At 62.3% G+C, this 25,748-nt stretch overlaps 2 protein-coding genes across 2 annotated transcripts in view; both read right to left on the reverse strand.

The window, feature by feature from the left end:
• Nucleotides 1–787: 787 nt before the first annotated feature.
• Nucleotides 788–8,203, reverse strand: LHX3 (LIM homeobox 3; the record flags this gene model as incomplete). The annotated part of the gene is made up of 6 exons (XM_082403493.1): nt 788–3,067; nt 3,864–4,035; nt 4,135–4,286; nt 4,985–5,187; nt 5,753–5,924; nt 8,110–8,203. 6 exons carry the CDS (start codon nt 8,201–8,203, stop codon nt 2,649–2,651), a joined length of 1,212 nt encoding a protein of 403 aa, XP_082259619.1. The 3' UTR covers nt 788–2,648.
• Nucleotides 8,204–12,222: 4,019 nt separating this feature from the next.
• Nucleotides 12,223–25,748, reverse strand: part of QSOX2 (quiescin sulfhydryl oxidase 2) — a 29,025-nt gene continuing 15,499 nt past the window's right edge. The window contains exons 7-12 of the mRNA XM_082401842.1: nt 24,404–24,538; nt 24,070–24,199; nt 21,915–22,037; nt 20,532–20,682; nt 16,688–16,876; nt 12,223–14,722 (exon numbers count right to left, since the gene is read on the reverse strand). Coding sequence (XP_082257968.1) covers nt 14,178–14,722; nt 16,688–16,876; nt 20,532–20,682; nt 21,915–22,037; nt 24,070–24,199; nt 24,404–24,538 — 1,273 coding nt within the window. The 3' untranslated portion in view covers nt 12,223–14,177. The remainder of the gene's footprint in view (nt 14,723–16,687; nt 16,877–20,531; nt 20,683–21,914; nt 22,038–24,069; nt 24,200–24,403; nt 24,539–25,748) is intronic.

Raw genomic sequence — 25,748 nt, forward strand, 5'->3', positions numbered from 1 at the left:
CCAGCTGGAGCGAGCGCGGCCGGACCTGCAGACAGGCAGAGGGCCCCGAGGGGACACCCGGCACTTTATTAACCTGTCAGCGCCTGAAAGGTCCCGGGCGGCCTGGGGGAGGTGTCCAGGCTGGGGAGGGGCGCGATTTGAGGATTTATACCCCTCTCGGGGCTGCCGGAGGAGGCAGCGTCCGCCCCGCGGCCGCCAGGGTCCCCTCCCCAAATCCTGAATCCGACCCAGGCTCAGCCGCTTTCCGCTCGGGGTCTCCATTGCCAGAAAGAGTCCAAAGTGGTTCTCCCCAGGAGCCCGCCCCACCTGCCGCTCGGCCACGCCCCTGGGAGTCCGAGACCTTTGACCGCCAGCCCCCAGGCCAGCCTGGGACTCCTTGCACTTCCCGCCGGACACCTCTGCTCATCATGGGTCCCCCAGTGGCTAATTCAGCCACCCACCCCCACCTCTGCTCAAACGGCTCTTCCCCGGGCGCTCCCCCCGACTGAAGGGAGATCAGGGTCTCTGCTCCCACCCCCGAATTTTCTCCTGAGGGCCTCCCCCATTTCTTGACCCTGGCGTGCCTCTGCCCCATTAGATACCCAGGGCCCAGGTGTGCCTGGGAGCTGCCAGCAACATTCCTCCTGGTGGGACCACATGCTCTGGGTCCTGGGCAGCAGTGGGTGCTGGTGAGGGAGCTGTCCCTGCCAGGGCCAGTGGGACTGGGGGTGACTTGACCAAAGCCCCTTGGGCTGCCTGGCCGAGGGGACATCTGGGGAGCTCCCCCTCCTCCTTTCCCACACAGGGGACCCTCAGCCTATCCCCCATCCTCTGCTCTGATCTGGTGCCCAGCTCCCCTCCCCCCCACTAGGGGCCTGTTCACCCACCCAACTCAGTGCCCTGTTGTCCAGTGAAGGAACAAGAGCCAGGCCTGTGCCCTCGGGCAAGGTTGGGGGGGCCCCAAATTCACTAACTCTCCTTTTATGTCTCCCCTTGGAGGGGGCGGTCACCACTGTCTCCACAGGAGGAAAGCAGGGCTCAGAGGGGGCAGGTCACTTGCCCAGGGTCACACAGAAAGTTAGCAGATGGCTGGGACTGGAATCCAAGTTGGAGAGACCCCCGTGACCACGTTCCTTGAATGTCCTGACTGGTCGACTCCAGCAGTCCCCCTCCGCCTGCTGAAGCCAGCTCCCAGCTGTGAGCAGTTTTGCTTGGTCGTGTCACCTGGCCACCCCAGCACCCGCCTCTCCCAGGGAGAGAGCGGGAAGGCCCAGCCCCTCCACCCATGGCTGGACCGTCTGTTCTCTCACATCTCCTTCCACTGCTCGGAAGCCTGGCTGAGATCCAGGGACAAAGGGGCCCCAGTTCACACCAGGTGCCACCCCTGGCAAGGAGCCAACAACTACTCCACCGGGGCTTCCAGCTTTCAAAGAACAGTCCCCCAGTCCCAGTGACCCCCTCCGCCTGCACCCCCCAGCATCATTAAAGGTACGGGCTTTCCAACGACTGTTACTGACAAATTTATTGAAGTCCGGGAAAGAACCGATGGTCAGAGGATAAATAAAAGACAGGGGACGGTCACAAAACCAACAGGTAGCTTGGGATGCAGGCTTGAGGAATAACTTGGATTCACACCCAGCCAGCCTTTGTGTCCGTGGCAGGCGGCAGGCAGCAAAGCATCTGGCGAGGAGGGCAGCGCAGGCTCAGGAGCCCCTGCTCGTCTTCTCCAGCGGGGCGTCCAATCCTCTGGCAGTTGGAGCCCGTGGAGAGGGGGAACTGGGGGCTGTTTGGCAACGGAAATAGGGGGGCTGGGCTCAGCCTGGACGCTGAGGGCCTGGGGGCGGCTGTGACTGGTAGGGAGTTCCTTAGGGGCTTAAAGAGTCCACCCCCTCCCCAGGGTAGTGGAGCCCAGAAGAACGGGAATATCTAGAGCCAGTTGCCCCAGGGGAAAGGGGTAAGGAGGTTCCTGGGGAAGGTAGGAGTTGGTGGCTGGGAGGCCCCCAGAGGGACCAGGAAGGACACAGGCGTGGCCTCCTGCCTGGCCAGACAGGCCAACCTCTGACCTAAAGGTGGGGGGGGCCAGGGGGCTACAGAACTCAGACATATGGAGCCTGGGAAATGAAAGCACAATTAGTATGGTTTTTTTTTAATTTTAGAAATTAAAGCATCTTCCGGCCTGAGGGCTGTGCTGGTCAGGGCAGAGGCCCCAGAGCAGAGTGAAGGCCTGGCCTTCGGGGGTGTGTGTGTGTGTGTGTGTGTGTGTGTGTGTATGTGTGTGTGTGTGTGTGTGTGTGTGTGTGTGTGTGTGACATTTCCTGTTTGGAAACTGCAGCAAGCACTCAGTTAATTGGTCGATAACCGGAGAAATCTGCTTACAAAACAAGGCTTGCTGAGCGGCCACCAGGTGGGCTGGCCCCCTGTCCGAGGAGGAGCTTCTCAGACGGGAGCCTGGAGAGTCCCTCTGCCTAGGGGAGGGGGCTGCGGCTGGGGGCACTCCGCAGAAACGAGCCCTCCCTGAGTCCTCATCCTGTCCCCCGCCGGTGGCACTGCGTCCTGCAGGGGTCCAGGGCTTTGGGACAGGAGAGCTCAGCTCCAGACCCCCCCAGCCAGCGGCCGCGGTGCTGCCCAGACCCCTCGAGTCCGGTGCTCGGCGGAGCCGGGGGTCTCAGTCAGAACTGAGCGTGGTCCACCTCGTCCAGCCAGGAGGCGGGGCTGGCAGGGAAGTCGGGGTAGCCCCCGCTGCTCCCCGTGGAGAGGTCAGAGCTGGGTCCGTTCCCTGCCAGCACCCTCATGGGTGGGGGCCCACCTGGGGCTCCCGAGGGCACGAGCCCCAAGCCGGCGTCCGGGTACACCAAGCTGGAGAGGAGGGGCTGGGGGCCAGGGAGGCTCTGCAGGGCAGCAGGCGATGGGGGGACGCCGTAGGGGCTGCCGGGGCGCAGCTCTCGGTACTGCTCCGGGCCGGCCAGGCCTCCGTGCTCCAGCGGGAAGCTGCCTGGGGCCCCCGAGGGCCGGCCCAAGGCTGGGGCAGGCTCTCCCAGGCTGCCATAGAGGCCGTTGGCAGGGCCCATTTCGACCATGGCTGGCTCATCTGCAGTGGAAGCAGAGGGCGCTGCTCGGTGCCCACCCTCTGCCACCTCTGGCCCCGCTCAGTGCCCCCTGCAGGGGTGACCTGCCCCACGTCACACGACAGGTCAGCCCAAGTCTCTCACCCCCTCCACCCCGAGTTTGTTCAGCTCAATCCCACCTGATGCCTAAGGAATGGTGGGCTCCCCTGGTGGGATCAGGGCCAGGAATAGTCCAGTCAGCGCCCAGGGTTCCAGTACGATCCCAAGACTGCCCAATTATGCAGACAAGTTAAGTCCCAGAGAGGCTAGGTGAGTAGCTTAAGGTCACAAATGCTGCCAAAGAGTCTCTTGCACAAACTTTCTGAGGATGGACATTAAGGGGTGGGGGTCTTCCTGGTTTGGGAGGAGATAATTGGGTTCCAGAGAGGACCCTCCCCCAACTCCAAGCAGCTCGGACTTTTCATCACCCCAAAATTGTGCTGCCACCTTCCTAAAAATCACTGCAAGTGCCGGGGGGCAAAGTCACAACCCAGACCCTCCCATGAGGACAAAGCCTGCTGAGGGACAGGCCCTCGGGTCACAGGGGTTCTGTCCCCCTCCAGAGGAAGAGCAGTGGTCCGCAGTGGCCAGACCACAGGGCTTGGGGATGGGGGACCAGGGTCTATAAACGAGAGTTTTACACGTGAGGCTAACGAGTCCAGGACCTATAGGACACTCAAATTTCCAGGCCCCCTGCAGTCAATCAACCCAACGCTCTGCCCCATTCGGGGCTGCCACTCTGGGCGCCGCGGGTGAGGGGGCCGCCCGCGCCCGCCATACCGGTGAAGGAGACCTCGGCGTCGCTGTCCTGCCCCTCTTCCTGGACGCTGTCCTTGTCCGACTTCGAGCCGCCGCGGGCGCGCTTCATGTTACGGAAATACTGGCCCCAGCGCTGCCTGCCCGCGTCCTTCTTGAGCCTCTTTTCCTTGGCCCGGCGGTTCTGGAACCACACCTGGGGGCGGGGGCGGGTGAGTGGCCGGCGCCCGGGGACCGGGGCGGCCCTTGCCGGCCAGCGGCTCGCAGGGCGGGCGGGGGGCGCCGGGTCGCTGACCTGCACGACGCGCATGTCCAGACCGGTCTCAGAGGAGAGCTGCTCGCGCACATGGCGCGCGGGCTTCGGCGAGGTGTTGTAGGCGCTCTTCAGCGTCTCCAGCTGCTTGGCCGTGATGGTCGTGCGCGGCCGCTTGGCCGTGGCCTCGGCCTCTGCACCGCGGGGAGCCGTGAGCCTGGGTCTGCTCCTCCAGCTGCCCAGCGGTCCCACCCCCCCACCCGGGGCGCGCGGACGTCGGGGCCACTGAGGCCGCCGCCGCTGCGACAGCCCGTCTCGGCCGCGGAGGCCAGCGGGTTTCGCGGGACGCGGGCACCGGGAGCGATGGAGAAAACGCGGCGCGCGGCGTCCGGGCCGTGCGAGGGGCGGCCCTGCGGCGGCCTTCTTTAGGGACCCCACGGCCCTGGATCGGGGCGCAGGCGCCTCCAGCCTCGGCCCCTCGCTGACAAGTGCCGCCCCACCACCCCCCGGGTTCCTCTTTGTTCCAAGGGTGCGGGTAGGGCCGGATCTTCACGGTCAAGGATTTAGGAAGATAATTCAGACGCGGAAAGTTAATCCACATAATGCAGACCAACAGCCCTGCGCTCCCAAGGGCGGCGGCCGCTAAGACCCCAGACCCCGGCTTCCCCGGAGCGGGTCTGATACTTGTCCCCGCCACCTCCAGCTCCGGGGCCTGGGGGTGGGGAGGCGCTTAACTTCTCGCCCCGTAGTGAGCGCTTCGCGGAGGACCCTGGAGGGAAGGATCCCTCCGCGGCCGATCCCGACTGGCCTTAGCCCCATTTTGCAGGCGAGGAAAGGGGAGGATGGGCCCTGCCCAGGCCAACCCCGGGGACCATCGCCGCCTCCCACTGACCTCGCTGCTTGGCGGTCTCGTAGTCTGCCTTGCACACGAGCCGGCTGTCCTCCATGAGGTAGAACTCGTCTCCCGTGGCCAGCTGCCGCTTGCACACGACGCAGGCGAAGCAGTGCAGGTGGTACACGAAGTCCTGGGCGCGGCGCACCACCTGCGTGGGCGGGATGCCCATCTGGCACGCGGCGCACTTGGTCCCGAAGCGCCTGCGGGACGCACAGGGCGGCTCAGCGCGGCGGGCGGACAGGAGAGCAGCTAACGCGGCGCCGCGCAGGGCGGTTTCTGGAGGGAGGCTCCCCCCGGGCCCTGCCCCCGGTCGCCTGCCCGGCAGCTCCAGCAGAGCCGCACAGACTACCGAGAAGGGGATCCGGAGGCCCTGGGGAGCACAGCGGTCCTCTGTGCTGGAAGGGGAAGGTGAATCCTGGTAGGCGCCCCATCCCCAGCATTAAGGACAAAAACAAGATCAAAATGAAGAGGGAGTAAGTCCAATGGAGTGCTACAAACTTGGGGTTATCTTTTTAACGACTGCTTCAACGATTCACAAAATTAATTACTTTAAAAAATTGCTAATGTGCTAGCCCAGCTGCCATCGGACAGGCCCCGAGCGCCCTGCCTGGGGAAAAGGAAGGGTTTGGGGATGGGGGCTTTCGGGGCTCCAGACTTGGTTATTGTGGGGGTCCGGGGAGTCCCTCAGGGTGGCCCGCTCTCGGTCTCCTTTCCACTGGGCAGACTGCAGCCACCCCTTCCCTCCCAGGCGGCAGCCGGGCTCACTTGAAGAAGTCGTCCTTGCAGTAGACGCTCTCTCCGCGGCTGAAGCAGCGCTCAGCCAGCGGCGTGTGGCAGTCGCTGCACTTGAGGCACTTGCTGTGCCAGTGGCGGTCCAGAGCCTTGAGGATGAAGCGGTCCAGGATGTGCTGGTCGCAGCCAGCACACAGTGGGATGTCTGCAGGCAGAGGAGCCACCAGTGGTCACGGGCACCGCACACAGAGGGAGAGGCCTCACCTTCCCACCCAGCTCCCGGGACCGGGGCTGCCAGGAGACCCCCTTCCCTGCACACCCTCTTCCCCAGCCAGCTTGAGCAGCTGCCTAGCTCCCCAAGTTCAGGGAGTGCATGACTCTGAAGTCCACAGCCCGGCACACAGTTGAAATTCAGGACAACTGAAACTAGGTTTAGAAACATGCCCATGAGCAGGAAGGTGCCCAGGCCATCCCATTAGGCCAGATACCTTCAACTGCAAAATGTTTCCAGTGCATGAAGGACGCACGTTGAGCTCAAATGAAACCCCCGCCCCAGGGGCTCTCTTAGAGGCTGGGCTGGATAACGGGTCCTTGCCGTCACCGGAGGCCAGGCACATGTGGGGCGTGGGGCATCCGCCACCCGGTTGCCCTCATTACTCGCACAATTAAGCACCATGGCGGCTAGGGGCTCCTTGCAGGTGCGGCTGCCTGGCCCCGTGGCCCTGTCTGCAGGCCACCAAAGTAAAAGCTGCTGCCCCCCCTGTCTTTGAGCGGCCGTGAGGGTCCTTGTGAGTGGACTGGACACATGGACCCGCTGCCCTCATGCTCAGACGTGGATGCCTGAGCTCACAGTAGGCAGTTTGCCCTCCCCACAGAGACACTTGGCTTCTGCTCCCCTGGGCCTGCAGGCCTGCAGGGGGACCAGGCTGGGGAAACGCAGGGAGCCACAGGTCCACGAGGGGCTTTTCAGGGTGCTCATGGGGTGAGGACTCCCTGTTACTTTAGAAAAGGTCTCCGGAGGGAAGAGAGCCACGAGCAGGAGCTGGAACGTACAGAAGTATCGCACCACCTCACCACGCTCACCTCACTGACGGCGGACTCCTCCGGCCCCAGGCTGGCCTGGCAGCGGTGAGAGGGCCGGAGAGGGACCTCCCTCAGCCCCAGGAAACCACGAAGGACGGGGGTCCCGCGTCGGGCAAAACCGCAGCCCTGGGTGTGGAGCCTGGGGATTTGCCGCCTGCCCTGGCCCCCCAAACCCGGGCGGCGGTGGCAGGGCGGCCAGGACACCCGGCACAGAGCTGGTGGCTGGACAGGCCCGCGCAGCGCGGATTCAGCACCGCGGCCCGGACAGCGCCCCGGCCGCGCTACCCGCGGAGCCCGCGTCGGGCAAAAGCCGCTCCCGCCGCGCCCCTCGCGCTCTCGCGAAGCCCTGGCGACCCGGGCCTTACGTTGCATGGCGACTCCGGACTTGGCGGGGTCTCCTACCCTCCGCGCTGGCGAGGCCCAGCAGAGCCTTGCGCCCGCCCGCCGATCCCCGCCGGCTCTCCTGAGCCGTTTCGCCCAGAGCCCGCACCCCTCCCTTCCTCTCTCTCCGCCCTCCCGCCCCTTCCTCCCAGCCCCTGTGGCCACCCCTCCCAGGAACCTTCGGAAAATAAATAAATAAGTAAGTAGGAGACGGATGAGACCCCATGGCCTGGATGTAACCCCTTTCCCACCTGCTCCATCCCTGCTCTTCCCCACCCCTCCAGGGCCGCCTCCATCTCCATCCTGTGGGTCCCGCCTGCTTGGAAGCCCGCGGAGAACCATCCCAGTTCACAGGAAGCCAAGGCGCTGGGGGCGAGACTGGTGCCGCCGGGAAGTTGGGGGCTTTCCTGTAGGAGGACCAGCCCCGAGTGGGCCAACAGAGCAGGTGCATGTGAGTGCAGACACCGAGACCCCAGCTAGGGGTGTTCTACGGCCGGGGTCCAGCTCCACGCTGGCCCTTGCATTTGACTCTCCTCCCCTGCAAAGTGTGTAGGGTCTGGGCGCAGGCAGCCTTCTTGCAGATCCTCCTACCCCGTCGTCACTTGGTCTCACGTTTGCTCTCTGTGCGCTCTCCCGATTAGGGCGAGTATTTCCTGAACAGGTCCTGGGACCCGGAGCCCCCCCCCCCACTCCCCAGCCTGTGCGCCACGACCAAACACCCGACAACACAGCTCCAGGGGCCCAGAGGCAGCCTCGCTGCTGGGATGCCCAGGCAGGGACGCGCTGTGCTGGGGACCTAGCACCTACTCCTGCCGGCGTTCCCTGGCTCCCGCCGCCTCCGTGGCCAGGCCGGGAAGGGAGCGAGGACCTCTGGGTCTCCACGGGGTCCGCCCTCCCGGGTGCAGCCGCTCGGCCCGGGCACCCACCTCGGCGCAGGTCTTCCCTCCGCGCCAGCAGCGCCAGCAGCAGGTCGCCGCCCGCCGACTCCCGGCCCGGGACCAGCTCGCCGCGCGCCTCCATGGGTTCCCGCCGCCCGGCGCCGCGGCTCTCCGGCCCTGAACTTTCCAGGGGCCCGGCGGGACCACGGCCTCAAAGGCCCCGGGCCGGCGTCTGAACGACTCCCGGCGCTGCTGGGCGCTGCGCCCGCGGGCCGCCCAGGGGCCCGGAGGCTCGGGCCGCGGGGAGGCGGAGCGGCGGGGGGCGGGGCCGCGGCGCGGGGCGGGGCCGGGGTCGCCGAGACGCGCCGGTGGCGTCCGCGGACTCCGCGCGCCTTTGCGCGGAGAGCTGCTGTGCCCAGACGCCACCCCGAGTGCCCGGCCCGAGGGCGGGGACGCTCAGGGGAGGAGCCGGGCCGGAGCTGCCCGAGGGCGCTTGACCGGGCCCGGCAGCTTCCTGCCCCGGCGCCGGCTCAGGGCTGAGGCCTGGGCTCGGGCGTGAAAGCCCGCGGGTAGCCTCGGGGTCAGGGAGGGAGCCGGGTCCTACCGCCGCTGAGGCTCGGACTTGAGAGGCTACGTACGAGCTGCGAGGCTTGGTCACAATGTCTGGTCGCATGAGCGCGACCCAACACCCAGGGAGGGCGAGTGCGGCGCCCGAGGGCTCACAGCGAAGCCACCAGGAGCTGGACCCAACCTCAGACCTTCCCGCTCTGAGCAGCTTCGGGGCCCCACCCTTGGAACTGCAGCCCACAGTGGGCGCAGGGAAGCAGGGTGAGTCTCCGGAGGGAAACCCAGTGTCCTCGGCTCAGACTCCAGGATGCAGCCAAGACTCCAGGTCAGGAGGGATGGAGCTGGGAAAGCCGGGGTCCACTCTCACTTCCCTCCACCCGCCAGCACCCCTGCTAGCACAGGAGGAAGCCCCCGTGCCCGATTTTCCCACACCCTGCCCCCAGTCCAAACAGGTGAGCTCGCAGGAATCCACCATCCTTGCAGGTAGAGACGCACCTACCCCAGAGGGCATCCAGCACCTGGCCACAGGCCAGGCCAGCCCCTGCAGTCACCCCCAGTCAGCACACAGCAGTGTGGGCCCCTGGCAGCGCGGGGCATGGCGAGGGCAGGGACCCCGGGAGGCACTGGGGGACTAGAGGTGGACGCCACCCTCCCAGAGGCTCCACCCGGGAGTCCCGCAGTAATGCCCCATCCTCACCCTGCCTCCGCCTGGCCTCCAGTGGCCTGGTCTGTACACTTTAATTTGGAGGCCGGCCTGGAAGGACCTGGGCAGGAAAAGCAAGCTCCTCTTAGCTCTGAGCAGACCCCATGTCTCAGGTGGAGCAAAGCCCCACGCAGCCAGCGCCGGCCCCTTCACTCTGTGCTGCATTTGTTCCCCGCCCCTTCACTCTGTGCTGCATTTGTTCCCCGGGACAGAGTAGGAGCGTGCAAGCTGGGGAGCCGAGCGGGTGCTGGGTGTGCTGCGGTGTCGGCCGTTGAGTGTCAGCTGCTGCAGAGGCCTGCCTGAGAGGAGCCATGTGTGGTCCGACTGGGGAAGGGGCGGGCGGGCCCATGCGCTCGGCATCTGGCCGGCTGGCCAACAATGCCTCCATTATTTCCCAACGTCCTTGCGATCGAATGGCCCTTGGGGAGGGCGGTTTAGGCAGTGGGCCGACCCAGGGGTCTCGGTGCTGCGCAGTTGGGCCGGCTGGCGAGGCCCGGGCTGGGCTGTGTGTGGGAGCTGAGACGCGTGGGGTCTCTGGATTTACTCGGCGGCCCTTTCTCTGCCCATCCCCTCCCCACTAGAAATGTCTGTGAGGTCCCTTCTGTTCTTGGGGCACTCTGCAAAAAGCCACGGACACTAGAGCGCCGGTCCAGGCTTCCCGAACCATCGCAGGGAGCTCCAGGCCCTCTGCCCACTCAGGGCTCTGCCAGCCTCCCCTCCCCTCACCCCGGTTCCCGTCTCATGTCCCGCCAGAGGTCTCCCCAGACTCTTTCCCTCCCTGCCCTTGGTGTGCTGCACCCATTCCTTCCCGCTGTCCCTCTGTTGGCCTCTGCCGACCCTGCTGTTTTTCCCCTCTGGGTCTTCCTGCCCAGGTTGGAGGCTGCGGGGCAGGCAGGTCTCTTACCCCTAGTCCCGCTGAAGGTGCAGAGAGCGGCGGCAGCGGGGGCCCCGGGCCGATCTCGGTCGCCCTCGAGATCCGTTTCCAGCAGCATCGCGGCCGCGGGGCCAGGCCGGGCCCAAGTGGTGCGGGCAGCGCTCCTTCCTCCTCCTCTGTGACCCACGCCCCCCGGGAGGGTTCGGCCCTCCCCGCGTCCCTGTGCGCGCAGCGTGGCCAGACGCGGGAGCCTCTGGGCCGGGCGCTGTCCGCGGTGCTGAAGGAGGCGCGCGGCCGCCCACCTCCCCCGACCCCGCCCGCCGCCCCACCTTCCCAGGTCCCCGGTCCCTCGGCCCGCCCCACCCCCCGCCGCCAGGCCTGGGCGGCAGCATCAGCCGGCTCCGCCCTGAGCTCCAGGCCTGCCCTAAGGCTGGGGATTCGCCCCAAGCGGGTGCTCCACCCTGCCGTTCCTGCTCTTTCCTGCTCCCGGCCTCCTGGAAGGCAGCGTCCAGGCGGCGGGCTCTCCAGCCCCATCGGCCTCCAGACAGGCTCCTACTGAGGCTCTAGCTCCAGGTGCTGCCCCGTTCAATGGTCGCTTTAGGCGTGAGGAACTTTCTGCACGCCCGACCTCCCCAACACGCAATGCCCCCAGGTCTCAGGCCACAGCCCCCTCCCACTCCCCCAGGGCAGCCGGGAGGAAGGGCAGCTGGGGTGCCCCCAACAGAAACTACTCAGACAGAAGGATCCAAGGGCCGTGAGCGCCAAGGCCCTGGGTGACAGGGGTTACCGGCTGGTAAGCCTACACCGGCACCACACAGACCGGGCTGGGGGCCAGGGCAGGGTGCCCTCCGGTCACTCAGTGCCAGGGGCTGCCTGTGCCCTCTCCGGACGGGGGCACAGCCCGGCTGGGAAGGTGAATTCACAGAAACTGCAGCCAAGAGAACTCCCCTGAAGCCACACTCGACCACTGGAGGCCTCCCCACCCCAAAACAAGGTGGGGGGAGGCGGGAGAAGAAATCAAAATAGTTCACAGGGACTTCCCTGGTGGCGCAATGGTTAAGAATCCGCCTGCCAATGCAGGGGACATGGGTTTGAGCCCTGGTCCAAGAAGATCCCACATGCCGCGGAGCAACTAAGCCCGTGTGCCACAACTACTGAGTCTGTGCTCTGGAGCCCACGAGCCACAATTACTGAGCCCGTGCGCCACAACTACTGAGCCTGTGCTCCGGAGCCCTCAAGCCACAACTACTGAAGCCCGCGCGTCTAGAGCCCGTGCTCCGCAACGAGAAGCCACTGCAGTGAGAAGCCTGCGCACCGCAACGAAGAGTAGCCCCCGCTCGCCACAACTAGAGAAAGCCCGCGCACAGCAACGAAGACCCAACGCAGCCAAAAATAAATAAATAAATAAAAATCACTTAAAACATAGTTCAGAACCGGAGGCAGCATACCGGTGTTGGGGCAAAGCCGTGGGCATGAGGCACACCTGGTGGCCGACTGCGATGCTGGGCGTTCAGGCCTGGCGGGAGCGGGGTGGCCCAGGAGAGTGGTGCCCAGGGAAAGCCGAGGTCTGGCAGCTCCCTCACCTGGGCGGGCCTCTCTGGTGCCTTGTGAGCAGGATTTACACCCAGCGCAGTCACCACCCCGTGGGAGGAAGGGTGCTGTCCTGAGCCCACTCCGTCCAGCTCGGCTCCAAGAAGACCATCTATCATTTATCATCGATTTCCCATCTTTCACCTTCCCCCTGACCCTTGGGCCATCTTCCAAAAAGCCTCTGGTTCAATACAAGAAATTCTGGGATTTCAGACGTCCTGTCCATACACCCGAGAAGGGAGATGAGGCTTCGTCTGGCACTCCCGCCCGACACCGCATCCCTTACAGAGCTAGTTCTCACTTCAAAAGAATTACAATTTTTTCAAACATCGGATTTCTTTTTTCTTAAAATGTGCACATTATAGTTTACTTAAATACAAAATGTTCATTTTCCTTGCAGGTAAGAAATTTCACCGACACTTCCATGTCCATTAGCTTCTTTTTAATCAAAATCCTTCCATTAAAAATAAATATACATTTAAATTACCGAACTATTATATTCATTAGTCTCAATACTTACAACTTTAGAAAACAGAACTTAACCCTTGCCTAGAGGGAGCGTCCAGTTCTGAGCAGCGACGGGACGCAGCGCCGTGGGCCACCTCGGCACGTCCTCTCCCTGCCCTACTGCCCCTCAAGCTGCAGTATTATTATAAACTGCGGAAGCCAGCATCGCCCTTCAACTAGGTTCTGTAAAGTACACAAGATGGTACACTTGCAAAATCACCCAGTTCCCACTGTCGAAAGAAACTTCCTTTAGGGGAGAAAAAGACATTCAATACAAACCAAAAGGCAGTTTAATTAACGGTTCTAAGTATTTCCCTTTGGGTTCTCGGTAAATCTGCCCGGTTTTCAAGTTGAAAAGAAACAACAGGTGTCTTCAGTAACCCAGGCACACAACTTAGCCATGAAGACAAGCTCCTGGCTTTTAAAACACAAAGGCTTCCAGGGGTTAAAAAAGTGTCAAACAAGAAGAAACCTCTCACGGCACAGAAGTGAAGAGGAAGGGGCGGCTCAGGAGCTGGTTCCTGCCCAGAGGCCTCCAGACCACGCCTCCCACTGAAGGTGACCACGAAGCTAATGAGAGTTGTTCAAGGAATCAGCCGCCTATTCTCCCTAAGCTGCAACCGTCACATCAGCATTACATGGCCACATGGTCAATGGTACTTAGTAAACACACAACTGGAGTGTGGAACAGGCAGAGTGGGAAGCACTGTTACAACCATCACAGTCACACACAGACACACACACACACACACACACACACACGCATGCGCATGGATACATCTGAGCCTGTGAGACAAACCAACAAAGCCACAAAGGATCTCAAAGGAAATGTTCCCTGCCATAGTTTGTTGTTTCTTTGCTTACATTTTCAGAGGCAAATTTACTTCTAAATGTTTTGGGTTTTACAAATAATGTGTAAAAACCATTCAATGTTAGAAAATTAATCATTGAAGCCTGGGGCACTGGGGCACTGGGGCCCTGCACCAGGACCCGTGGTGAAACAGCTTCAGGCCAATGAAGTTTGGCCGAGACCACAGTCTGCCCCGGGCGCCACCGGCTCCCTCACACTGAGCCCTAGGTTCTCACGGGGACTTGCAGGTGCCAGAGGATGACGACACAGGACCGAGGGCGCCTCCAGAGATCCCGAAGGGCAGCCCCCTCCCCAAAGGCCCTCCCCTCCCACAGTGGACGCAGCCTGGGATTCGCTTACAGCCTCTGGTCACCAGATCAACAAGCACAGACAATGCCCCTGAAGACTAGAAGGGCACCACCCTGCCCCACAAACCCGCCGGCCCCCCTTCCCCTCCACACTCTCATCTCCACGTCTGCAGAGCCTGGGATGACTGACTAAGGGGGCTTCCCTACCCCAATCCTGAGCTGCCTTGGCACCCTGGAGATGTTCTCTGGCTTCAAGGAGAAACAACCAAGCAGCTGAAAAGCACAAGCACGAGTGAATCACTGAGAACACTGGCTTCCAGGAGCAGCGGGAAGGGGAGGCGTCCAGAGGCCCCAGCAGGGGAGGGAAGGGCGTGAGTTTTCTCCAGATCCCAGAGCGAGGCCTTGCAGTCTAGCAACTCGAGGTGAAAGCGGGTGGGAAAGCTCTGCTCGTGGGGCCTGGCCTCCCCACTTCTGTTTTCAGACCTGGAAGAGTAAAAGCAGACAAGGCTTTCTGCTCTAGGATCTGTGAAAGGTGCCACCTGAGGGTCCCAGGAATGCAGTCTCGCCACGTGCCGGGTGCGTCCCCTGCAGGGAGAGCACGTGGGGGAGCGGAAGGCGCCATCGAGGCGACGCCGGGTCTGACGCGTTGACCGAATCCCTGATCTGAAGATTAAAGCTGCAGGCTTTCTGAAGGCGGTTCCACGGTCTCGCCGCATCCTACACGGACGGGTGGTGATGCCTGACCTTCCACCGCTTGGACCGCACCCGGAAGAAGAAGCACATCACCATCAGGAACAAGGACGAGGCCACGTAGAGCACGACGCAGAGGCTCATGTCCAGGCTGGAGAAGCCCGTCCCCAGGAAGGCCGCCCCCGCCCCCGCCCCCCGGCGGCCCTCGGCCCCACTCAGACTCTCGAGCTTCACGTCCAGCCCCTGGTGCGACCTCTCTGACAGGCGAGGCCTGGGGGGCAGCACGCCGGGGGGACGGAGGCTCTCGGCACCTCGGCCTGCGGGCGGCTGCTCTGGGGAAGCGCGGCCCCCCGCCCGCTCCTCGCCCGTGGCCGGGCCGCCTTCACCGGTGTCTCCCAAGTCCGAGGAGTGCGTGTCCTCGAGGTTGTCGCTGCCGTAGTGCCGCTTCAAGAACAGCAGCACCTGGCCTTCGTTCCAGCTGCTCAGGCCCTTGATCTCCTCGTGGCAGGCCGGGCAGAGGTCCGGAGTGGGCCACGGAACCTTGGGGAACTTGGGGTCCTCACTCGGATGGCCTGTGAGGAGGAGGAAGGGCCACCGTGAAGAGGCCTTGTGGCCACCTGACCGCCCACCCCAGCGTCGCGGGCCCCCGTGCCTCCTGCCTGCCCACTACCGCCCTCTCCCTCCACCGCCTCCACTGCGACCGTCCAGTGGGGTCCAGACGACGCTCCCCTCCCACCCGCCCTCCCTGCACGGCTGCCCGCACGGCACCGCCGCGTCCCCCCTCACGCCCTCTGGCGGATTCCCGTCCACACTCAGGCACCACCACTCACCTGGCCAAACCCTGCCCCAAACACCCACACGGGCCGGGCAAGTTCCCAGCTCCACACCCTTGACCTCGCAGCCCTGCTCGAGGTGGGGGCACCTCCACTGTCCTCCCTTCAGCTGCTCCCTCAGCATGCGGACGGGCAGAGGGGACCCTGTCCCACGCCCGCCCTCCCTCCCTCCCTCCCGCTCGCTCCCTCCCTCCCTCGTTCAACACCCGCGGGCAGAGCGCTGCCTGGGCTGTCAGCCAACGACGGGGGGTCGGGGGGCAAGACCTCGAGGCAGAGCCATGAAGCCCCCGCACTCGCAGCTGCACTTCCAAACTCCTGTCTCTCATCCACTTGCGACGTGGTGACAGCCCCGGACCCCCGGCTCCCGCAGGCCCCGCTGACAGCAAGCGTGGCCCGTGGCTCCCCGGGCGTCTGGAACTCGCCGACCTGACTTGGGGCCACCTCGCCGCCTCAGAGTGCTTCCGGAAGCACACGTGAAGGGAGTCAGCCAGTCTGCGGGCCTCCGGACTCGGCGGAGGTGCCCCGCTCCGGCCCGCTCACCCTGCTCACGAAAGGCCGCGCTGGGCAGAAGCTGGAGGGCAACGCACACCACTCAGGGCCTGGGCGCGCCCCTTGGGATCTGTGTCCAGCGGGGGGGGGTTTGGATTCACAGCCCAAGGTGGGAGGAGATGCCAGAGTGTGTCCAGCGCAGCACTGCACGGACCTCAACCCAGAGGCCGGAGGCGGGACCGAGGGCGCTGGGGGGGACACGCGGGGTCTAAGGAGCCACACGACCACACGCGCCTTTCTGGCGCTGCATCTCATGGGGCACAAGGCGGCGCCCGGACACGGCAGCCTGGCCGGAGCCTCGCCAGCTGCTCTGGGGCTGAGCGCTGCCGGGACGGGGTCACCACGCGGCCCCTGAGAGGGCGGGCGGGCTGGCACCCTGGACGTGGAGCCGTCTGTACCAGCGCCACAGCGGAAGTGCCTTCACCTGCAGCCGTAGGGGAAGGACAAACCCGGCCAACACGAGGGGCCGCGGCCATGTGACTGGAGCCGCAGCGGTCAGCTCCGAGTCCAAAGAAAAACCAATTCTCTTTAGTGCTTTAGCTGTAAGATGTTTTTATAATACAGTGGATTAAATAAAAACCAATAGTTTAGTGGCATTTTCTATTCATCTCTATTAAGATTTATTTCTCAGTGGATTATTTTTAAGCCTAATTTTAATCTACCATTGATTTAGGAACAGTTTGAACTACTTAACTCTGAGAAAATACATGCGCCCTAGTTTTTTAAACAAAACCACCCTGAGGAGCTTGGTCTACGGTCTGAGAGCAGGTTTTAACGACGCTAAAGTTCTCCTTACTGAAAATTAATTATATTCCAAGTCTTCCCCTGTCGAGTTTACTCAGGGGCCTAGCGGGCTACCGAGCGGGAAAGCCGCCTCCATTTCCATGCAGCCCAGGAGCCCTGCAGTGAGAGAACAATCTGGAAAGCCAGGGACTGGCAGCTGGGAATGGCTGTTGTCTCTGGCAGCTCCCTGGCCAATGTCACCAGGAAACTGACATCTGGTCAGGGCAGACGACCCGGCCATGAGCCCCGCGGGCAGGCAGGCTGGCACAAGGCGGGCAGGCAGAGTGGCGGCAAAGCTCAGGTGCCGTCCCCGCCGCCCACAGCTCGGGCTTCGCGCCCAGGCACGGGCCACGCGGACTGGCTTCTGCTCACCTGCCAAGCGGCTGTTGACCACGTTATGCTTCTTCCAAAGCCAGAGAATTGCCTGGTCCGGGGTTTTCACAGAATCCATCGATTCTTTAGCCATTTCCTCAAAATGCTCACCGCATTCCTTACACCCAAAGAAGACGTGAACGTACCTCCTGATGGTCTGCAGCACCGCCTGGGGGTCGTCTTCAAAACCTGCGGAGGGACCAAAGCGTGTCGGACTATTTCCACTAGAACCGCAGGGCCTGGGGTGGCATCGGGGGGGCCAGGGACGAGCTGAGTGCCTGACACGGGCCATGGGCCAGCCCCCTGGGTCCTCGCATGGACACGGGAAGAAACCAGCTCCTTCCCAGACGCCCATCGCGACCGCAAGATGGCTGCTTGCTGCCTCGACACTGCGCCAGACGCGCGCACCCCAAGAGCAGACGGCCGCCTGTGTCCAGCTGCCGGAGCCACTCCAGGACGTGCGCTGGCCCTCAGGAGAACGAGCCAGAGGCCTGGAGCTATTAGGTCTGCCAGGAGCCCCTAGCCCCACGCCCAGAGGTCCGGGCTTGCCCCAGGCCTGAGTCCCATGTGCAACTTTTCCTGCCCTACAAGCAACCCCAGAGGCTTGTGCCGGGGCCGTGGCAGCCACTCATTCGAAATTTGCAGTTGTTTTGCTTTGAAATCCTTGCGAAACACAAGCCCGAATATGAAGCAGGCCTTAGGAAGAGCCTCCGGGCTTGCTGCCAGCCCCGCCCTGTGGCGGATCTTCCACGAAAGGGGCAGCGACGGTCACGGGCTGGTCGGCTGCTGGGGCTCCCTCTGGGAGCGACAGGGTGGCAGGCTGGTGAAGGTCTGCACTCTTTCAAAGAGGCCGAGCCTCTCCGTGTGAGGAAACCCTCCAGCATCTACCAGCCACACAGACGGTTTTCACCACCGGGTGTAAACACAGACCCTAACAGGAGGACGTGGGTGCCGAGTAAAGGCCCTAGGAGTGAGGGGCACGACGTCTGAAGAAAGCAATCCCCCCAAGAGCAGGATAACGCAGCCTGCAGTGCGCTGAAAGGAGGACCCCTGAGGACGGCAGAGGGGCAGCAGCACAGGGCTGGACCAGAGTCCTGTCCAGACAACTAATACGGGGGATTGGGCGTACGAATAAGAGACTGTGAGATTACAACAGATTACATGTCAGCATTAAAAGAAATCCAGCAAAATAATTGGGAAAAAAAAAGACATGGTTTTGGAGACTGAGTCCGTCTTAACAGCAGGCCCTCACGAGCGACCTCTCTCTGTGGCCGGTGCGGTCCTGACGCTCATCCCCACGGCCTGGGAAGCTGGCCCCACCCGGAGAGCCCTCGTGGGCCGTCAGCCTCAGCAGGCCTGCTCGTGTCACTCAGAGGAGGCCCGAAGCCGCACCCCGCCACCTGCCCCTGGTTCCCAGTGTTTCCCAGGGCGGCCGGGGGGGGGGGCACCCAGCCCTGAGGCCACGTGCACACACGGAGCCCTCCCTGTCGGCCGGTGCTACTCTCCCAGCCGCGGGCCTCTGGCTGACATCTGCCGCGCCCGGCGGGGTAATCCTCCTTCCCGTGTCCCCCACCGAACCGCTGCATACTCGGGCCACCCTAATCTTTAAAGTGGGCAAGAACCATAAACCCCTACCTGTGGGGGATTAGAGGCCGCGGCAGGCTTTTAGTCGATGGGGTTTAAGCATGCAGTAAGGAGAGGAAAGACCTTCCAAGACATAATCCGGGTCTCGGTCTGACCCAATTCCTTCGGCGTGACACAGGCCCCTCGGATATTGCTGCAATTCACGCGACGAAGAGAAAGAACGCTCAAGATCTCTTTGTATGCTCTGTCATCCTGCTGCCCTCACTCTGCCGGCATCGGTTCTGCAGGATTTTATAGAGCGTCCCGGTGATGACCTCCTCCCTGCTGTCCCCACCGCCTTCAACCTGTCTCCCTGTTCTCAGCAGAACTTTCCCCACAACTGAGGCTCACGTCTCAGACGTGGGCTCCCACGCCGCGGCCGGCGTCCCGCCAGGCAGCGCTGAGGCTCTGATCTCACTTGCTGTAGGGCTCCCGCACTTTCTCCTGAACACACCCTACGTGTTCTTCTGTGTGATTCTTAAGAGAATTTTCGATTGAAAGCCCACCTCTCCCACTAGATGCCAGAGGAGTAGAAATCTAACGTCACCTGGAGCAGAGCCGGGGGTGGTAGAGATGTCTGAAGATGCCACATGCCCCTCTGCTGCTTCTCCCCGACAGGTGGCCTCTATCTCCCCACCATGAACCTGGGCTGGATGAGACCTGTCTGAGCAACAGGCTGTGGCGGAAGTGATGCCCAGACCCCAAGGCCCCTCCCGGATGTGGCGATGCCCCGTGGGGAGCTGGTGCCGCCCGGGAGCCCGACCTTCTGAGTCGAGACCAGTCAGCTGCCGCCAGCTGAGCGAGGCCGCAGCTGAGCCCGTCCAAAGAGCCGAGCCCCAGAGCCATGAGCAAAAACCTGGTGGTTGTTTAAGCCACGGCGTCTGGGGTTCGTTTGTTACACAGCAAAAGGTAACTCTTAAAAGAATTTTACAATTTTACTGGAAAGAACATTGGATGGTGTGGGTCCCGAGACTTCACTTTGACTTAACACAGACGTCAGTGAACCTGAATGATTAAAAAAACGAAACTAGGACTTCCCTGGTGGCGCAGTGGTTAAGAATCCGCCTGCCGATGCAGGGGACACGGGTTCGAGTCCTGGTCTGGGAAGATCCCACATGCCGCGGAGCAACTAAGCCCGTGCGCCACAACTACTGAGCCTGAGCTCTAGAGCCCGCGAGCCACAACTACGGAGCTCGCGTGCCACAACTACTGAAGCCCGTGCACCTAGAGCCCGTGCTCTGCAACAAGAGAAGCCACCGCAATGAGAAGCCCACGCACTGCAACGAAGAGTAGCCCCCGCTCGCCGCAACTAGAGAAAGCCCGCATGCAGCAACGAAAACCCAACGCAGCCAATAAATAAATAAATAAATAATAAAATAAAATAAAATAAAAAACTAAAAGCAGATATTCCCATGGCTGCCAGGGGCCTGCTTAAACTGACAGGCATACACACAACACAGTCCAGAGAGGATCCAAAAATCCAACACGTTTTTTAGCGCTTTGTGTGGGATATAAACGTGGTCCCACCTCCTGCAGCCACGTCTGTGTCATCCCTCCCCTCGTGGGCTTAGTGGCTCACTTCTAACGAACGAACATGGCAGAGGTGACGGACTTCACACCACCGAGGGCCCCGATGAAGCCGGCTGCCTATGGGGAGGCCACACGGTGAGGAAGGATAGCCCCCCATGTGGGGCGCAAGCGTGGGGAGGGCGTCTCTTCCCCACCGTCCCGGGCCAGCACTCTGCGCCCAGGGTCTGGGAGACCTGAAGCCGAAGGCCCTGGTCAGGCCACACCTGAGCGCCCGCCCCACAGACGCCGTGAGATAAGGAGTGTGCGCTGCTCCAGGTGACTTGTTGGAAACAACAGGTAACCATGCGCTTCTCCAAATGTGTTTCATTTACTCTCCTGTTCTTTAAAGCAAAGAAAGAGGCGCTGACACCGAGAGGCGTTCCTGGCCAGCGCTCCCTCACCCCGCCCATGACTCATGCCCCAAGGGTCAGCCAGGCACTGGTCGTGAGGGAAGAGGGTGGGGACTTGGGCCCCGGCATCCCGAGCCGGCACAGGGGCTGAGCAGACCTCCAGAAAAGGTGCTCACCTCCACCCTCCTTAGCGTGGACCCCGGGCACCCTGAAGGCGCGTTACCCTCTGCATGAGCTTGGGACGGCTCCGGCAGGCAGAAGCGCAGCACCTGTGTCGGGTGGCCCAGGTGGAGACAGCTCACCTGTGCCGTCCAGCGCTTCTGGATGGGTCCCAGCTCGAACAGTCAAAGTGTGGAACAACTGCCACAGAGAGCACGTGTAGCCCCTCAGCTCTGGTCGGCTTCCTTGACATCCAACCCACTTTATGTGATTAGTAAGGAATATTCCAGAAATCTGGGGGGGGGGGGGTTAGAAAAAAAATAAGAGATAATTGAATTGTTAAAATTAAAAACAGTTGGTGGCAGACTTCCCTGGTGGCGCAGTGGTTAGGAATCCGCCTGCCAAAGCAGGGGACACAGGTTCAAGCCCTGGTCGGGGAAGATCCCACATGCCGCAGAGCAACTAAGCCCGTGAGCTACAACTACTGAGCCTGCGCTCTAGAGCCCGTGAGCCACAACTACTGAAGCCCGTGCACCTAGAGCCCAGTAGCGGCAACTGGAGAAAGCCACGTGCTGCAATGAAGACCCACCACAGCCAAAAAAAAAAAAAAAGTTGGTGAATGTCCTCAGTCTTGATTGGGCAGTGGGTTACACAGGAAGCACGTCTCTCAAAACTTCAACTGTACATCTCACCATGTGTAAATTTAAATCCAATAACGAATAAATGAGAAGAAAAAAAAGTGTCTCTTTTACTAAAGGAGTTCTCAAAATATGGAACCGTGGCCCGTTCTTTTCCAGTCTTTGGGGAGAAGGGAAGAGTTCACCTGTACCCTGACAAAGCAGCACTAGGAAGCATGAAAGACACCCATCTTTTTTTAAAATCAGAATTAGTTACCAGGAGATTTATAGGAGAAGACTAATAACAAAAACATTCAATTGTCAGGCAATCCTCCTCCTGAATGAACAGGATCTTCACTTCACACGCAGCGAGCCGAAGGCCGAGGGGCTGCGAACTGCACTCTGCGGGCACCCCGGCCCCTCGGTCCCCACGGGCGACTGCACAGGCCCGGCCCCTGCGGGTCTGAGCCCCTGCTCTCGGCCGCCTTCCCCGTCACACGGCTCAGGTCCCGTGGAGCAGAGGCCAAGGCTAGAAACCGGCACCCACAGGGCTGCTGGAATCAGACCCCAGGGAGCCTACGCCGTGGAGCCTGTGGCCGCAGACGCCGGCCCAAGACCCTGGCCGCACGCCCGGCCTGCACGGCAGCTCGACCCATCGCCTTTATTCACTACTGTTTTAGGTGTGAAATCTAGATGAGTTTACTAAAAATTAAAACAGAAAACAAACCCTAATGATACACTGCCTGACAAAACCCCCGTCGTCTCGGTCGGCCGTCTGTCCCAGACCCAGGCAGAGGTAGCTGGAGGTTGCTGTGGAAACCGGGCGGCAGAACCGGGGAGGGAGACTGGCGGCGCATCGGCCGAGGGCAGGTGCGGGGTCCCCCAAGCTCCTCGAAGGGGCTGCCTCACCCGCATCTTGTTGTTGACCAGGTCGAGGACGGCGTCGTAGGGGATCCTGTCCAGGGGCAGGCTGGCCAGCCACTCCTGCAGTGTCTCCAGCAGCTTCCTGACCGGCGGCCGCCCGGGGAACAGCTGAGCAGGGAAGACCACACTCAGGGACCGGTCGGGAAGCGCCCTCCACGGCGTGGCCTCCCAGGGGCGGAGACCAGGCCTGCCCTGACCTGGACCCACCAGCTGGAGGGAGGAAGTGTCTCCAATCCACCCAGGCTCTGACCGGAGAACAGGGGTGGGGGGTTTCTGGAGGAACTAGTTTCCCCAGAACACAGACGAGGGGGAAACCCGCACTGGGCCCCATTCCTGCAGCTCCACAGCCGCCCAGCACCCGGGACACAGCCGCTCGTCCTCACGCCCGGCGGCCACTTTACGACGCCGACCACACGGCCGCTGGGGGCCTTATTTATCACGTTGTCAAGGGCTTGTGGGCCTTTCTGAAATCACTGCCTACTCATTCCATGCTCCTCACGGTAATGCATGCTAATCCCGCCCGCTGTCCTTACACACCCTCGCCTCCCCCTCTGCCATCTCTGACTGTCAGACTATTTGGAAAAGGTATGCACACCCCTGAGGCTTCCACGCAAACAAGTGCCATCGCTGTTTAACTACACGTCGACACTCAGGCCACGCTGGCGGCCCGGGAAGCCTCGAGTGCAAGGATCCCAGCGGTCCTGCAGTCCTTCTGTGGGGAGCTTTGATTAGATGCTGCCAATGAAATGTGCACATTCAAGGCTGAAAGAGCTCTTAGAAACCTGGGCTGAGGCCTTGCTAACAACGGTGCTGAGACAGATGTGGGTGCCCCAGCTGCAGAAACATCGCATCTTCAACTCTGCAAAATCTGGGTTTTTCCAACGTTGCTTACAGAGCACCATTACCAACTGACCAGCATTTAAAGTTTAAGTAAAGGGTAGAAAAACTATTGAGAATAACTTATGCTGATTTGACTCCCAGGCTCTGCCCACGTGTGGAGCCCTCCAGCACGACACGGGACTGGAACGGGGACGAAGACCGCGAGGCACGTGCGGAGCAAGACCCCCGCCCGACGTGGACGGGCAGGCGGGACGCGCGTAAGGGGCGGGGACAGCGGGAGGGCTCTGACCTCTGCGGGCGCAGCGTGAGAACTGTCTAAACAGTTTCCGTTTATTCATTTGAAACAAATCAGGTGACTCATTATTCCCTTAAACGTAAATCCTACCTCCTGAGTTTCTTCAAAGATCTTACAACGTGAGTAAACTCTGACCAGCGGAAGCGCTGGCTGCGAAGCACCTTGTCAGGGACGCACACGGCACACGGCACACGGCACACGGCACACGCGTGGCAAGGGAAACCTTTCGGAATTAAGCTTCCTTATCTCTCAGGTAACAACAGGTGCTATGAAGGTGGCCTCTGGAAGCAGACTTCTCCGGAGGCAGCAGCGGCAGCCAGCGCAAGACCAAAGGTGACTAATGGCGGGCCGGGCGTGTCTAGGGCCTGGGCTATCTCAGAGGTCAGAGAGCAGAAGGGCCACGGCCAGGGCTGCTGGGCCAACAGAACAGGAGCCCAGGTCCATCCCCGGGGAAGAGGGATGACCGACTGCTCCAACCTCTGCCCAGCGCCCAGCGCAGGGGCTCTGGGCCCAGAAAAAGACCACAAGCCTGGACGTTCAGTGCTGGAGCCAAGAGTTCTCGGCAGGAACGTAACCCCGCCGGCCGCTGCCCGCTAAACGTGAGCTGACACAGCAGCCGCCACGTGCCCCACCCCCAGGGCCCACCCGCCACCCGCCACCCGCCACCCGACAGGACACCGCCGTCTCCCTGCCCGGAGGCCCGCCCTCCCCACCTCTCCTCCCAGCTCCCCGACGCACAGGCCTCCCGCCCACTCCCACTCACTCCCCGCTCGTCCTGCTGGCCCTCAGGCCTTCCCCGGGCACCGCTCGCCCCCCCGCCCCCCAGCAGGCAGGGCCCTGCAGTCCCCGCCCCCCGCCGCCGAGCGCCTCCGCGCGGCCAGGAGCTCTGTGCCCCGCAGGCCCCCGGCACACGGCAGGCGTCTGGGTGAGTGGAGGACGGGCGAGGTCGCGTGGCCAAGCCCGGGCTGGCCCGTGGTCCCCCGCCCGGGCCAGACGCCCATGCACCTTGGCCAGGACGGTGACGAAGTCCTTGAGTGTCTTCAGCTCGGCCCCGGCCAGGGACCTGCGGGCGGCCAGCTCCACCCTCAGGAGGTGGTGCAGCCCCGATTCCAGGTCAGCCGCGTACAGCTTCGACCTGGGAGGAAACGCTACAAGGTCAGCGTGGGCGCCTCTCTCTTCACATAGGTTCCCGCGTGCTGGCTCCTACCCCAGGGGGACGCCACCCGGGGAGACAACGCGGAGAATCCCCGAGCGCCGGCAGGCGGCCGGCGGGCTTCTGAACGAGCCGCCCTGCAGTGACCCCCGGACCCCAGGCACACACTCCCGCAGCTTCGCTCACCTGTCAAACTCCCTCCAAACCACGGCTTCAGAGCTGTCTTCTTTGCTTGGTTTTTCAGGCAATGAAAGCGATTTCTTCCTCACATCCGGCAATGACTTCAAATAAGAGGAGAAAAACGATCGGAGAGGCTTCCCGCTGCGAGAAAGGGGAGGGCAGGGCGTGGGCTCAGAGGCGGGCTTCGGCGGCCTGGCCCCCGTCCACAGGCGCCTTGTGGCCCCAGGTTCAGAGCAGCCCTCCCTCCGTAACTCCGGGGTGACGTGCACCACCCAGCCCAGCCGTCCTCTGGGCATCTACTGCAGGTATCTTGGGCGGGGCGGGATGGTGGCAAAGCCTGGGCCTCGGGGAGCTGGCCCCCCACCTGAGAACACAACATCCCCACCGAACAAAACTGAATCGTAGTACTACTACGCTGGTTTGAGCATCTGCCAAGATCAGCTTTATCCAAACTGTGGTTTCGACATCCTCTGCCCACAGGCTGCCAGCTCCGCGTGGGGCGTCCGGAGTCGGGCAGGAGGGGGAAGGAGCGCCCGGCCCCTCCTCACAGCCCGGTGGCTCCTGAGCACTGCGGAGTGGCCCCTCCACCGGTGGGGAGTGGAGGGCTGTGAGGCTGTTACTGTGCCCTCCCCAGGTAGCTCAGGGGTCCCCCAAAGGGTCCAGAGCTTATTTTCGTTCCCCAAAGGAGAACGCAGCAGTTATTGGTAAAAATATCAACGTCATTTTATGTTGAGGTTGTACAGATAACACTTTGAATGTAAAACGAGTTTTCTCCGAAACAAGATGGTAGTTTGTTCAAGGAAGGTCTGCTGCAGGGCCGGGCGCCCCAGGTAAGACCTCCTGGCTTACCCTGAATTCCATTTTTTTTAAAGACTAGAAAATACACCCAAGGAACTACAGCGTGCTTGAGGCTCCTGGGGGCGGCGCCCTCGGTGCCCCAGCTAAACTTCCCAGAGGCTGAGACAGGAGCCCCGAGGGAGGAAAGCGCCCGCCTTCTCGCCGCTGTGTCCACACGCGGTGCCTCGCCAAGAGCTCCGGGGACGCGGGTGAGGCTGGCCTGGGGCCTCTGGCCTGAGGCTGGGGGGCCGGGCAGGCAGCTCACCTCCCCACCTGTGACGCTCTCCCAGCCTCGACTCAACTTGCTTCCTCTTCAGCCGAGCTTATCTTACGGGTGTGCAGGCACCCAGCGCAGAGGCAAGCGGCATTTTGATGACGGTGCTGCTGGTGTCAGCAAGGTGAGCGCCGTGCGGGGCCTGCGGCCGGTCTCCCCCACCGCCCCACACACCGGTGAGAGCCCAGGGGCTGGGGGTGTCGGTGGCGTCACAAACATTCCTGAAGCCAGACTCTACTT

This window comes from Balaenoptera borealis, assembly GCF_965194805.1.
Source record: "Balaenoptera borealis genome assembly, chromosome: 8".
Taxonomy (NCBI): Eukaryota; Metazoa; Chordata; class Mammalia; order Artiodactyla; family Balaenopteridae; genus Balaenoptera; species Balaenoptera borealis.